Genomic DNA, 15032 nt, shown 5'->3' on the forward strand with positions numbered 1-15032 from the left:
GCATTGTTGGGAACGGGCTCATAAGTAAAGCCTTTCAAAGTAAAGTCTACACCTGTTCTATTCGGCACATGTGACAAATATATTTTGATTTGTTGTCATACAGTTTAGCTAAGTGAGTGACCATGTTACCAAGGGACTGAAGGCTTATTCTCCTCTGCTTTGGTCCATTCTGCTTCCCTAATGTCAAAGGTGAGATATTCTACCAGTACTGAACCTGTTCATTCTCCTCAAATCCCCTCCACCCATTCTCTGTAACCTGAGACAGATGGGTACACCACAGACGACATTGTTTTCTACTGGCACGGAGGTGACACTGCGGTGACGGGGGTGGATAAGCTGGAGCTTCCTCAGTTCTCCATCGTAGCACTTCGCCTGGTGTCCAGGGAGGTCAGGTTTACCACAGGTAAGGCCTCCACGCCTCATATCTGTGCTGAAGGAGTAGTAATGCCATAACAATACATTCTAAGAAATATGCAGAAATCCATTTTAATGGTCCTGTATGTACACGTTAGTTATTTTTCAACTTAACAATGATAGAATGTAGGCTTGCTTGTAGGATTAGTTAAACTGTCAGTCCAGTTCCACTCACTGTTTTGTGTTATTAATGTTATTCCAATGGGTAGCACTTCCAACTACCTGCTTAACACTTCAGAGAACGTTTCCTGCAGAATATTTAAAGTCATCTCCATGTGACAGTTAACTTGAGTTAATTTAGTAGTCTAGTCTTTAAGTAGTCTTGCCCTTGTGTGTGCACTTGTTTATTTATATTCACGAGGTATAGCAGAAAGGAATAAAATATGTATGCCCGGATATTGATTCATTAAAAGATTTACCAGACCAGGGAAACGAAAGGGTCATTTTTCATTGTGTGTAGCACACAGTCGATTGCCTTTCAAATTAAAACCATCATGACTATCTTAGGCCCTTTCTCTCATTTTGATAAAGTGGTCATACAAACTCCCTTGAGGGAATTAGTTATGCATTCATAGCGGTAAACATTTCTCTCTCGCTGAAGTAGGGGAAAGTCAAAGCCACAGGGGAATCTATCTTTCTCATTAACAACTTGTTGTTGAGCTTGTTTGAATAATCAATAGATTCGATGCAACCAATTAATGTCTCATCATAACGAGCTGACATTTTTATCTGCAACATGCATTAATGTTAAGCGCCATAGGTTCACCCCACTAGCTACATCACAGTCTCATGTGGGTTCCTCCTCCTCACTTAAGTAGTGAGAAGACATGCTCTCCAATTACGGGCCTTTTTAAATCCCCTTTTGGTGATATTTAGAGGACAGAGAAAGTGCTAAACAGAGAAAAACACAGCAGCTCTCCATGACAATTCTCAGAGGGATACTGGAGCTGCCTGCTGAGATGGGGGGCTTGCAGAAAAATCTGCTGTGCTTGCGACTTTCTGCCATGTTTAATTGGAATCGAACTTGTCCCTGGAAAGAAATCCATTGCTTTGGGGAAATGAAGTGCTCAGTCTGAACGAATGGAGAAATGACTAGCCCGCGCATTGTCAAAGTGCAGACTTTGGAACTCATAAATTGTGCCAGCGGTTCATCCTTTTCTGCACTGATGTGTTTCCTCTGCCCCTCTCAATCACTCCATCACTCCATCCTCTCTCCTTCTCTCCTGTTCTCTGGGAAAGGTTCCTATCCCAGGCTGTCGTTAAGTTTCAGGATTAAAAGGAACATAGGCTACTTCATCCTGCAGACATACATGCCCTCCATCCTGATCACCATCCTCTCCTGGGTCTCCTTCTGGATCAACTACGATGCCTCTGCAGCTCGGGTGGCCCTGGGTAAGACTCCATCTCCACTGCAGTGTTTCAGCAACACAATGTATTCTCAGTGAACACAGTGGGCAAGGTTGTCTTCAACGTTTCTCACAAGTTTGCTCTAACATGTTGCCGTACAAAATGCTACGCAAAGCACAATTTTGAATCGCCATAAACAGATTAGTGACAATCTCCCACTTACAAAAAGTAGCCATTACTACCACTCATAATTTGCACTTTCCATTGAAAACAGAAAGTCTACCCAGCAGGAGCAACTTGTCAAACAATGTTTAGAGGCGCACAAACTTCCCACTCAAAATCATTACCTTGCACTTTGCACCAAATATTTTACTTTAATGGTGAGGACTACTGATTTTATATCTAATAATAATGTATTTATGTTTGTGTTTGCAATTTCCAGGTGTTACAACGGTGCTCACCATGACAACCATTAACACCCACCTTAGGGAGACCCTCCCAAAGATCCCGTACGTGAAAGCCATCGACGTCTACCTCATGGGCTGTTTTGTGTTTGTGTTCCTGGCCCTGCTCGAATATGCCTTCGTAAACTACGTGTTCTTTGGCCGGGGCCCCCAGCAACAGAAGAAAATCCACGAGCGGCTGAACAAAACCAACAACGAGCGGCCGCGATACGAAGAGAAGCGCCTGAGGGAACAGGTTTGCATCTTCAGCTTCCTTCTTTCTCTCTGTATCAGAATCAGAATCCTAGTGTAAAACAGTCATTGTTTGTTTTTTAGAGAATCCCTAGCACAGACATCACAAGACTGCAAAATACGCATTCCTTTATGTTGGTTTGACGTAAGACGGTACTTTCACAAACCTGAAGATGCCACCTCCACCAGATACATATACAACAGCCATCCTCCATTGCTTTTTCTCCAGCACTGACTCTTTGATTTTAATGATCATTGTTTTTTGGCATTGAGATATACTGTAGCTGTTCATTTAACTACATTCCCATTCTCCTCTCAGGTTTGTTGTCTTTGTTTTGGCTGTGGACTTGATTCAGTCTGTGCTGTCCTGGGAGTTGCATTTTTACCAACATTCACCCACTTTTGACAAATTTTAATGGGTATGCAGGCAGAAACATTAGTATTCAGGGGAAAATGCTAAAACAGTCCGACTGAATGAAGCCCCTTGTCTCTGTGTCTGAAATATGACATGCCATGCTTATGCAAAGTTGTTCTTGTTAACCTTATGTTTATGCATCCTGTATTTTTAAGATGTGCTTAATTGTCAGTGTTTTATAGGCGTTTAATGTTGAATAAATGTTTTTTTCATTGCAAGGACTCCATTGCCACGCCGTTTCAAACCAACACCCTCAGGTCATATACACAGAGAAGAAATCTGTACCTCGAGGAGCAAAGAAAAGTTGGGGTACATGCATTTAGAAATCATATGAGCTGTGGGACTGCAGCCTAATAGAGGTCTGATAAAATGGTTGATAGAATGATGGCAATTAATTTGTGTCAATTTACTCTCAGTGAAAAAGCACCGTAAGGCATCAGCTATAAGGGAGAAAATGGGAAAAGTGCATGAATTCTTTAAAGAGGCATGAAAAGATTACATTTCCTTCCACATCATCATTACATTTGCTTTAGCTTGAAAATTGGAAATGAAAATGAAATGGGTGGGTGCGTGTAGATTATTATTATTAGGGCAGTTTGGGGTAATGTCACCGTGTTCTGCTTCTCCTTGACATTCTCCCTCTCCCCTCCTCTGTCCTCCAAGGTGGATGCTTATGGGAACATCCTGCTCACCACATTGGAGATGAATAATGAGGTGATGCCGTCAGATGTGGGAAGTAGTGTCAGTGACTCCCGGAATTCAGTGATGTCATTCGACAGCTCCGGGGTCCAGTTCAGGAAGCCCATGGCTCCCCGCGACGGCTTCAGCCACCACTCACTGGACCGCAGCGCCATGCGCAGCAGGGCCAACTGTCGGCTACGACGGCGCTCCTCCAAACTCAAGCTGAAAATCCCTAATCTGGCAGATGTCAGCACCATTGACAAATGGTCCCGGGTCCTTTTCCCCATCATGTTTGGATTTTTCAACCTAATCTACTGGTTGTACTATGTGAATTGATGTGCATCCCACTAGGAATCATGGGCCATATTTTGAGAGCACATTAAATTGGCTTTGATACAGTTGAAAATATGTATACACATGTACAAGTTGATACATATGTATATGCATATTTCTATATATTATATTTCTATATACACGTGTGTGTGTGTGTGTAAATCTGAAGGACTTTTCTCCTGTATAAAGCATTATTACAATGACTTGAATGTTTAAGAATAATTGCAAGAGAAACATTTCAAGCCTTTTGAAATTTCTCCTGAAGCAAACAAACAAACGAACTAACTAACAACCATCAAATCCCTTTGGGGGATTTTGGAACTAAAGACTGCATGATATTTTTGCTAAAAAGAAAGCAAAAGCTCTTGAGAGAAGAGATGTCTCAGAGTCTCATTGGCTTTTTATTGATACTCTGTAATCAGCGTCCTCTACTGCAGCTCATCAAATCAGAGGTGGATTGTGTGTTCAGGCATCGGCAGAGTCCCTTATATCCAGCTTTACCCCCCCCCCCCCCCCCCCCCCATCTCCCATGGATAACATGCAGGAATTCTCCACTTCTACTCTGTACAGCAACCTTGTTTGGATTATGTGTCGTTCCTTGGATTATTTCGAGTGACATTGTTCTCTTTATGGGACATCAGCTCTGGTACAATGCTGGTCTACATTGGGGCCCATCAGGATGGGATGTTAGAACACTGTGTTCCTGTCCAGAGTCAGTGCAAACTGATCTTAATTTCTCTTCTCATGTTTGTTTTTAGAGCAGTTCTTTGGGGTGTTTTCATTATGGTTACAAATATGATGATTATTGTATTTCTTTTTTTACTTGAAAATATTGTGTTTTTGGGAGAGTGTCACTTGTTCTAGAGTTAGCGCATTATTATAAAAAGACTCACAGGTATGAATTACTCATTTTGTTTGAGAAATAGACATATACAGTACATTTTGTCATCCAGTATCCTCAAGGACATAGTTGGAAAATATAATTGTACTCTTTCTTTAACTTCCTGTGCTTGATTCATCTGTAGATACAGTATTCATTGCCTCATATCCAGATTTGTGTTCTGTAAGGAAGGAAAGACAACTATAGTGAATTATTTAAAGTTATTCCACTATAAAGATGTGAGAAAAAATACTGTGCATTAAAAAGAGATATCGCCATTGTTTATTTGTTTGATATTGAAATCAACATTTCATCGCATTGTGTGACCTGTTGTTGAACTACTCTCACTGTAAAAAAAAAAAAAAGAAATCACCCTTAGAATGTTGGGTACTGATATTATAGTTCCTATGAAACATGCCTGTCTTAAATTCAAATTGACTCTATTTATTTAAGGGTTGTAGCAGGGGGGCGGGATTAGCAAAAAACTCAACCTCTCACACTCGGTACCTCTGAAAACACTGCAGACCCACCCACCCTTCAAATGTCACGGATGATCAAACCCAGAAGATCAGAAACATCATTAGAATCTGAAGAAAGGGTTTTAAGTTTCTAGAGGCAAGACAAGATGTGTGATAAATAGCCATGAACTAAAGAGACAACCAAAAAGGCCTATAATCCCCATTCAATTTTTTGATTTTGCTCTTAAAGTCACTAATTTCCATCGGCTCAGATCCACTAACCAATGATATGTCCACTGCAGGGTTGATGCCATGTTGATCCAAACTGTAACTTTACAGGATAAAAACAATACCTTTTTTTTCATTATTTGGTTCTGTCTAGAGTGAAGAGGAGAGCAAATGCATTCATACATTAAAACAGGCATTTACAGACTATCTCCATGTTCAAACTAGTATCGCCTTGATTCAACAATGCAATGAAGTGCAGTGCATTTGATATTCATGCTAGGGAATGACAAATTCCTTTAAGATTCCTCCAAGATTTAAATGAAGAGAGCAGAAGACACATTTCTGTTGTTGGCTGTAACTATGGACATTAAAGTTGTATTGTAAATGTGGTTATGACTGAAACATCTAGAGCATTGTTGAATCAGAACCTACTGGGTTTGCATGATAGTCAAATGGCACTGGATGACCGAGGTCACAGATCACAGATCAGATACAGAGGTAGCCAAAAAAAATAGATGGGGTGTCCTTTGGACATTCCAGAGGATTGGAGAGGAGAAAATGTTGAGAGCATCACAGTTAGTGCCTTGCACATTGCAGTGACTAATCTCCTCAGAGCTCACTGATGGGCTCCCCTAAGTTCCAAGAGCTTCTCTCTCCAACGTCTCCATCCCCTTGCCGGGCTGGCACCAGACAGACAGGATACGATAAGATATGATCTTCATTTGAGTCTGTTTGCTACAGCAGGAAAAAAATCCTGCAGCAATAGGAAATGTGAATTATAATGTGGATTATAATTAATGGACATTTTTGTAGGGGTTGATACATTTTTCAGAAGGGAAAATCAAGTCTGAAATTTCTAAATTGAAATGACAAACTTCCGGAGTCTTTTTAAACCTCAAATACACTACACACACTGCAGGAAAGTTCTCATGTGATCAAATTAAGATCCTACATCTGCAGTATGGAGCAGAGACGAGATCTTGGATCTTGACACTTTTCACCCCAGTAAATTCGATGCATAGAATTAGGAATTATTTAAAAAATTATAGGATCTATATGGTTGGATGCCACTCCAATATTCTACCTGTCACAGTGGTAGTTGTGCCACCGATGACGATTAGCCTCTGCAACACATTTGAGAGAAAGTAACCAGAGTTTGCACTAAATCTAACCTGCAGTGCCAGGTTATACTACAGCAGAAAATGAAGCAGTACAGGTACTAAAGGTTAAAAAGGGGCGTTTCTGTTTAATCTAAAGCAGAATCAGTGGATGATACTAATCTGTAGGAGGCCGAAGTATGACGTCACTCGCCGTTACTCAGGAACCTGGCGTCAGATTTGAAGGAGCTTCTGCACCCTATTGATCTATGTCAGATTAGTCTACATAATACTTCATAAACATGATATAACTGTTGTTGTAACCATACATCTCCTTTTGGCAAACGACCCCTGTGGTGTCACATATAAGGATGTAGGTTTGATAGTGTCGTTAGGATTCCCATGAATGGTTTTAACATGGATTGTGTCATGGTTAAGATGGCATTGTATAGGCTTTAGCCTTCAGAATGAACCCAGTGCCATGTTGCATTTACTGTAAGATATTGTTCACTTTGTCCTTAATTTCTCATTGGAGACATCGAAAGATCTGATCATATCGTCAGAGTAGCCTCAGATGTCCAAACAGATCTTAGACAGAAAGCATCTAGATCTGGCACCATCTTGCAGTTTTTGTTATTTTGTTATTGTCCACAGCCTGTAGATAAAATGTTGAGCTCTATTGATTTTCATCTCTCAGTGGTCAATACGAGCACTACACATTTTTCCCACCTATTGTGTGTTAAGGGCTGGATGGATGGAGCCCACTGGATATCAAACGTCATGCTATACTGAACACAAATATAGACCCAACATGCAACAATTTCTAAGATTTTACTGAGTTACATTCATATAAGGATATCAGTCAATTGAAATAAATGCATTAAGCCCTATTCTATCTACTGGAAATACAGATATACATCTGTTAGACACAGATACCTTAAAAAAGGATCTTGTCACAGTATCTCTGTGCATTCAAATTGCCATCTGTAAAATGCAATTGTGTTCATTGTCCATAGCTTATGCCTGCCCATACTATAACCCCACCGCCACTATGGGGCACTCTGTTCACAATGTTAACAGCAAACCACTCGCCCAAACAACGCCATACACGTGGTCTGCATTTGTGAGGCCAGTTGGACCTACTGCCAAATTCTCTAAAGCAAGGTTGGAGGCGGCTTATGGTAGAGAAATTAACATTAAATTCTCTGGCAACAGCTCTGGTGGACATTCCTGCAGGCAGCATGCCAATTGCATGCTCCCTCAAAACTTGAGACATCTGTGGCATTGTGTTGTGTAACAAAACTGCACATTTTAGAGTGGCCTTTTATTGACCCCAGCACAAGGTGCACCTGTGTAATGATCATGCTGTTAAATCAGCTTCTTGATATGCTACACCTGTCAGGTTGATGGATTATCTTGGCAAAAAATAAATGCTCACTAAAAGGGATGTAAACAAATTTGTGCACAACATTTGAGGGAAATACGTTTTTTTAGTGCGTATGGAACATTTCTGGGATCTTTTATTTCAGTTCATGAAATGTGTTATTTCAGCTCATGAAACATGGGACAAACACTTTACATGTTACGTTTACGTTTTTGTTCAGTGTAGATACACCTCCCCACCCCCAATTGGCCAAGAAAGTCATTTTGTGAAAATGTTCAATGGCAATACAATGAATTGAATTGTTTAAAGTGCCAAACAAGTCTTACAAAAGCATACTATACAAAGCTTTGAAAAAGAAGAAGAAAATACATAAAGCTTTCCAACTCAACAAACAATTTCGGGGAAGATGTACTAGCTTAGCGTTTGCATTTAAACGGCATAGTGAACATATCAAGTAAAGGTAGAAGATTTTGCCCTTTTGATTGGAAATAATCCAAATAATCCATTTGATCTGAATTTCACTTAAATGCACTAGATAGCTCATGCATTTCTTTTTTTTCTTCACACATACAGTAAAACATGTTTGAATTTGACAGAAAATAACTAATGATTGGTCCGTATGGAAACCCTTGCATGCGTGCCGTAAATATCCTCATTACATTGAACTCACACCTACTATCTGTAAACCACGTGCATGTTTTTTGAAAGCTTGGAGGAAACACATTTTTCATGTGATGATTTATTTTGCTTATGCCACATCTATTTTGTTGACACATTAATGTACAAGGAGTAGTGGAGGTACAAAGAAACTGTTGAACTCATTCCAATGGGAATTTTCTTGCCTCTTGTGTATATGTGTAATTACATGTGAATTGTACTGTAAATATGTTGTCTTTCGCTTAATATTTCTTAATGCATGAACAACAAAAAAAAAACAGGGACGTTCATAAAAGCAGCTAGTTTCACTGCTAATGGCATGGACAGCTTCTATAGCATTGGCATATTTCTGCAAACAAAACCTAAAAAAAAGTACATTTTAAGAGAATATAAAGGTTTTGTTTTGCATGACCTAAGTTTGGAAAGGTTTATTTTCATATTTTTCTATTCCACACTGTTCATCAGTTTCATTCTCACAGCCAGGAAAGGAAGGACCCAGTGTTTACATGCTCTAGTTGCACTTGTTTCACAGCCAGCTCGACAAAACACTGTAAAACAAACTATACATTCAATAAAACTGGAGAAAAACTAAAAAACAGAATGTACATTATATGATTCATGGTCAACATGAATAATATGTACCTATCTATCATTTTTACTTAATGTGTAGCACATACAATTTGGAATCGATACACCAAGTACAAACTGTAGTTTTATCAAGTTTAGCTTTAGCACTAACATCAATCACCCTCCAGCTACAAAGGATGTAAAGGAAGCTCACCAGTAGCATCTGAATTTAAGCCATGGGATTGCATGCTGAGTGGGTATTCCCAGCCGTTTCTCTTAAATGAGTTGCCTCTGGACTGGGGGGTTCTGGTCTGCTGCTGATTATGATGATACTTGCAGGAGGTTGTGCTGAGTCCCAATTATACATCAGTATACCTCCCTCTTTCAAGGAGATTTTACCAGGGAAAACATACTTGCAAAACAGATAGCTAGGGGAAAAATTCTGTAAAAAATTGGCTAAAGAAATTTAAAGGCCAACGACCCTCATCTATTTGAAAGATTTTAATCAGTATTATTATTGTTATTTTTTTATATATTTTTTTTGTAATTGGCTGTATTTTGTTGCATTTTGGATTGTTATTATTACTGTAGTTGTGGTTTTCTCATAAAAAGGAAACGTATTTCTACTTGCAACCTGCCCTGGAAGTAAAATGCATTTAGTTTTTGTACTGTAATTGTTTTGTTCTCATTGAGCTCTTTATTTTGGTCAGTTATCTAATGAGGTGTTTTATTTCATTTGGGGTATTTTTCTAACATTTCTATAATATGAAGTCGTATTTCCTTTTTTGTCTATGCCAATTAATGTTATAGTGTCAATCAGCTTTTTTTAGGTGTTTGAGCAAAATACAAGGTGTTAAAAGTATGTGGTATAAAAATGGTTATCATTCAAACAACTGACTTTTGACTAATAAAGGCTTATACAGTAAATAATGACAATGTCTTTTCGTTTGCCCTTTGAGGACTAATATTTATTGTTTAATTTACATTTTGATGAATTTATTTTATTGTGTTAGTCCCCAAAAGGTAAATAAAATACTCAGTTGCAAAAAAATAGATTGAAAAATGTCATAAGTTGCATTTCCAAGCTGTCGTGGGAGGTTTCACCTGTTTGTTGGTGTGTTGCTTTCTCATAAGGGCTGTTGGGATATGAAGACAGACTTGAGGACAAGTCAAAGAAAAGACAAGGGAGATTTCAATTAGATTACAACCATGACACATTAATGAGAGGATACCTCCATTCATGGCCTATTTCCTGAATAAAGACACAAAGTGACTCCTACTGAGAAGTGTGATGTTTGCCCCTTATTCAACTCAAGCCATAGCACTGCTTAACCCTCGTACCCAATGTTGGCCAAACATCAAACTCTGAGTGAAGCGAGGTGGAGACTTTAAGGTAGACACCTAGCACTAACTGTTGTCTCTGATCCTTAAGATCATTTTGTGTTCTCTGGTTCAGTTTCCAAATCAAGTTTTATTAGTCACATGCGCTGAAGACAACAGTGAAATGCTTACTTACAAAGGCCTTAACCCTTTAAGAAGTTAAGAAGGAAAATATAAAAAATATGTAATATAAAATAAAAGTTACAAGTAATTAAACAGCAGCAAAGTCCTGTTCCCTGTGTTGGTGTATCTAGAGTGGTGAAGGTATTTGAGAGATTGTTGAGGACAAAGAGCATGTGGCCAGTGTCTTGTGAAGCTAGCACATTGATACTTACATGAGACAAAGATTCTCATTCACAAACACACAGAGCCTCTAAACTTTGAAAATGGCCCCAGTAGAGGAGAAGCACTCAGAGGATTGGAGTGCATTGCTCTGTTAAGAATATGGATGCAGAGCCATTGAACTAGATCGGCAAAATGTGCCCTCCATTTCCATGTTCTATTGTCAGCACTCCATATAAAAACATCAAATATTGAAAGGGTGCATTAACATGGGCCAGAAATTGATGACTGCTCCACTGAGGGAAACAACGCAGAAAAGGGTCAGAAAGCAGAGGATGCTTTAGCTTCATGGCTTACACTTTCTACTGCAGTGATGTATTTTGATCTATTGTGTCATAACCAAAGCTAACCATAACCCTGCACGGTCTGGGGTTGAGTGGTAATATCCAATTTTTACAAAATTATATGTAAAAAACTATTGTTCTACCATTGGTGGACACACGTACACAGAGCATACAAAACATTAAGAACACCAGTTATTTCCATGACACAGACTGACCAGGTGAATCCAGGTGAAAATGTATGATCCCTTGTTGATGTCACTTGTTAAATCCACTTCAATCAATGTAGATGAATGGGAGGAGACGGGTTAAAGACAGATTTTTAAGCCTTGAGACAATTGTGACATGGATTGTGTATGTGTGCCATTCAGAGGGTGAATGGGCAAGACAAAAAAATGTAAGTGCATTTGAATGGGGTATGGTAGTAGGTGCCAGGCGCACCGGTTTGTGTCAAGAAGTGCAACGCTGCTGGGTTTTTCACGCTCAACAGTTTCTCATGTGTATAAAGAATGGTCCACCACCCAAAGGACATCCAGCCAACTTGACACTACTGTTGGTAGCATTGGAATTGACATGGGCCAGCATCCCTGTGGAATGCTTTCAACACCTTATCGAGTCCATGCCCTGACGAATGCAACTCAATATTAGGAAGGTGTTCCTAATGTTTGGTATACTCAGTGTATAGTTGTATACATGATGACAATATCATGACAATGGATTAGAAACTGTGCTCATCATTGGCCTGACACTATCATGCGATCATATGTGATGAATGGAGCTGTTTGCTTAAAATGTAAAGCTCGGGCAGACTGGCCATCTGGCATTTCGGACAAATGCCAAATGGGCTGGTCTGTTTTTAGCCCAGTGGGCCTGTCAAACGTAATTTTCTTCCCCCGCAAAATTATAATTATCTGGCTGATGATGTGGGCTTTGAGGAGTGTTGAGGTGTCGAGGCCTCAACAAAAAAATGGTCCGGTGTGTTAGAAATGCCAGGGCCGAGTTTTGATCCCAGTCTACCCCTGATGTAAAGCACACCTGCATTGTTGCAAAGCACAAAGCACAATTTGCTTGAAAAAGCCACCGATTATCATCTATTCAAATATCTCATGGAGACAGATCTTTGCTGTCCGTTGACTTATAAATAGACTTGGAAAACTGCTCCAGGGAATGACATATCTTGTTAGAGGCCAGAAATATTCAAGACTTCCAAAGGACTCGTCATGCTTCTCTGGAATGTGCTATAGTAGTGGGAGAGAAAATTACGACTTCATATCTACAGTCGTATCCCCAACTCCCAATTATTGATAACACACGTTGCTAACTATGGTCTTTTAAATAACCTTCGTATCAAATTAGATATCAAAATCTTCTCAGTAAAAACCTATTTTCTAACTTGTGACTTTCTGAATACATGTCCTTGTTGCTTTTTCCTTTGGAGAATCAATGTTCTGATTTTGGCCGTGGTGTATCTTGTCTCTCAGAGGGAGAGGTCACTTCACTCAGGGATGTCCATCCATTTTGAAATGTTTTGCCTTTGGAGTTCCTGTTTTGGGGTTGAGCAGAGAGAGTGGAGAAATGAGGGGGTGTGGAGACGGAATGTGTCAAATAAAATATTAAGACACAGCTCTTTTATCCAATACAATGTGACCATCGCTGCACTGTTGGATCTATGTGTTTCTCTTCCCATTTCCCTAGCTCTCTCTCTCTCGCTTCCTCTCTCTCTATTTCTCTATATCTCTCTCCTTTTCTCATACTCTCTTCCTTATTTATTCAGCATATATAAAGAGACCTCTACAAATACTCTTGGAATAGCAGAGATGGGAAAAAGACTAGAAAGGCTGACTCTGTCTCTGTTTATGTTCCTCTTATTTTATCTTGCTTCAAACTAAATAACTACAACAATCCCAGTAGAACAGTATTGCACCCTGCAGTTGACAGCAATGCAGGATGATATTTCAGTGGCATTGCATTTGGCTTTCAGTGGGAGGGGGGGGGGGGGGGGGTCCTGAATGTTTATTTTTAACAATCTAGTGAGAGTTTGTACATGGTTGTGTGTGTTGTCACAAATGTGAATTTGCAATGTGTCCTGTCTCTATTTTGTGTAGATGGTATTTTCAGTGGCTGTGGGGACAGTGTGAAGTCATGCTAAATGTCTGGCCTGTTTTCCCCAGGCTGCTGGGAAGATGGGAGGAGGGGCAAGGAGTGAGCCATGTTGAGGACAGAGAGGCACTCTTGTCTCTGTTGTCATCGCTCGCTTCAAGCTCCCCGCACCTCCATCTCCCAAATGGCCTTTCCTCTCACTCATCATTCAGCAGCTAACACTGCTCTCTGCTGGTAGATTATCTAACTACACCTCCGCTAAATCAAATCGCTTACCAGCCGCTCTGGATGAACAACAACAGCAGCCAAAATCAACGTCTTTGTTACCTAATCAAATCTAATATGAGATGATTATAAGTAATTACGGGCAGACCTGCACACTGTGTCCTCCAGGCTACTATTCTCATTAAAGCACAGTAAGAGTCAGGCACTTCTGCTCTCTGCGTTTCAGGGAGCCAGCATAGTTTATCATATCACTAAACATTGACACTTAGTTGATTGGGATCATTTTAAGAGACCATAAAAATCAATGAGTGCAAGAGAGCAGTTTCAAATATGAACAAGGGCCACGTTGGAATTTAAGACAAAGTCACAACTCCTGAAAGAGTTAAGGGCCTCTTTTTATGGCGTGATTAATGGACAAGAGAGAGAGAGGAGAGGTCACAAGCAGAGTTTTAATAGATAGCTTTATTAAACTAGCCAAACAGGGCCTCTCCCAGCGTTTCTTGGGGTGTAGGACCAGCGTGCAGGGGTCTTCCTCTGGATCCACATTGGCTGGTACCACTGGTAAGGACATCTTCACAGCCAGGCTCGGCATGACCGTAGGACTGCCACTGTAACCACTCAGACTGGTTACCAAGTCGTAAATATTACCACAGTCTTTCTCCGCTTCCATCACTGATTGGGCAAGGCCCCGGGCTCTCTTCAGGATTCAGTGACTGAAATACATAGCTAGTTTGATCTGCTATACCCTATTTGGTATGAATGCCCATGTCATTTACATTAAGCTCTGTCAGATGTGTGGCTCAACTAAGTATCTGTGAGTAGTTTTCATGTGAGGCTGTTGTCTTTGGAATGTTTCCTCTTCATTATCATACTAACCGTGGCGTCTTTTGATTGATGACCTGTCAATCACCTTATACCCAGGCATGAATGCATAGGAGAGGTTCTTGATTCCCTGGACGGGCTGGGAGGGCCCTGCAGGTAACATGGTAACTGGGCCCAGTAGTCTCTGGCTGGGAGGCCCTGCAACCTCTGTGGGGAAATTGTGAATACCAACTCAGAGTATCCGAATTCCTTGCATTTGAGAATTTGGGATTCTCTCAGATTCCATTGGATTCCTGACCATGGTCTGAAAAGAAAAATAAAGATGATAAGAATAGAGAAGTCAGACAACAGATGGGGCAAAACATTTTTGAAGGATGCAGCTCTGAGTTCTTTGATTTTATTGTTGACAAACAGTTATTGTAATTATAACAGGGATCCAGTCTTTGTTGGGCATTAAAAAGTTACCTCCAACAAGAACATTAAAAACCAACAACAATGACATTGTCTTCGTCACTCTCTTCATGCCTTTGCAGGTAATCATACTGTATGGCACATTCAGTGCAAAGCACCGTGTATGCATACTCCTGAGTTTCAGTTCAGCATAGACTAGAGGAGGAGCTAGCAGGGCCACACCAGTGAGACCCTTGAGATGTCAATGATTAACCTTTTTGTTTTGTTTTCGTTCAGCGTAACTACTGTGTGTGTTTAGTCATGCCGTTTGATAAG

The 15032-nt window shown here is 40.2% G+C and overlaps 1 protein-coding gene across 2 annotated transcripts in view; it reads left to right on the plus strand.

The window, feature by feature from the left end:
- LOC110509937 (gamma-aminobutyric acid receptor subunit beta-4) overlaps window positions 1–10078 on the plus strand; it is a 48994-nt gene extending 38916 nt beyond the window's left edge. Inside the window, exons 6-10 of one of the 2 annotated variants that reach the window (XM_036967856.2) lie at window positions 266–403; window positions 1654–1806; window positions 2204–2460; window positions 3091–3180; window positions 3535–10078. In XM_036967856.2, the coding sequence (XP_036823751.1) occupies window positions 266–403; window positions 1654–1806; window positions 2204–2460; window positions 3091–3180; window positions 3535–3888 (992 nt within the window). In that variant the 3' untranslated portion in view covers window positions 3889–10078. The remainder of the gene's footprint in view (window positions 1–265; window positions 404–1653; window positions 1807–2203; window positions 2461–3090; window positions 3181–3534) is intronic. The other variant, XM_036967859.2, reaches the window with a different exon arrangement.
- Window positions 10079–15032: the final 4954 nt, after the last annotated feature.

This window comes from Oncorhynchus mykiss, chromosome 29 (assembly GCF_057628025.1).
Source record: "Oncorhynchus mykiss isolate SJ-2025 chromosome 29, ASM5762802v1, whole genome shotgun sequence".
Lineage (NCBI taxonomy): Eukaryota > Metazoa > Chordata > Actinopteri > Salmoniformes > Salmonidae > Oncorhynchus > Oncorhynchus mykiss.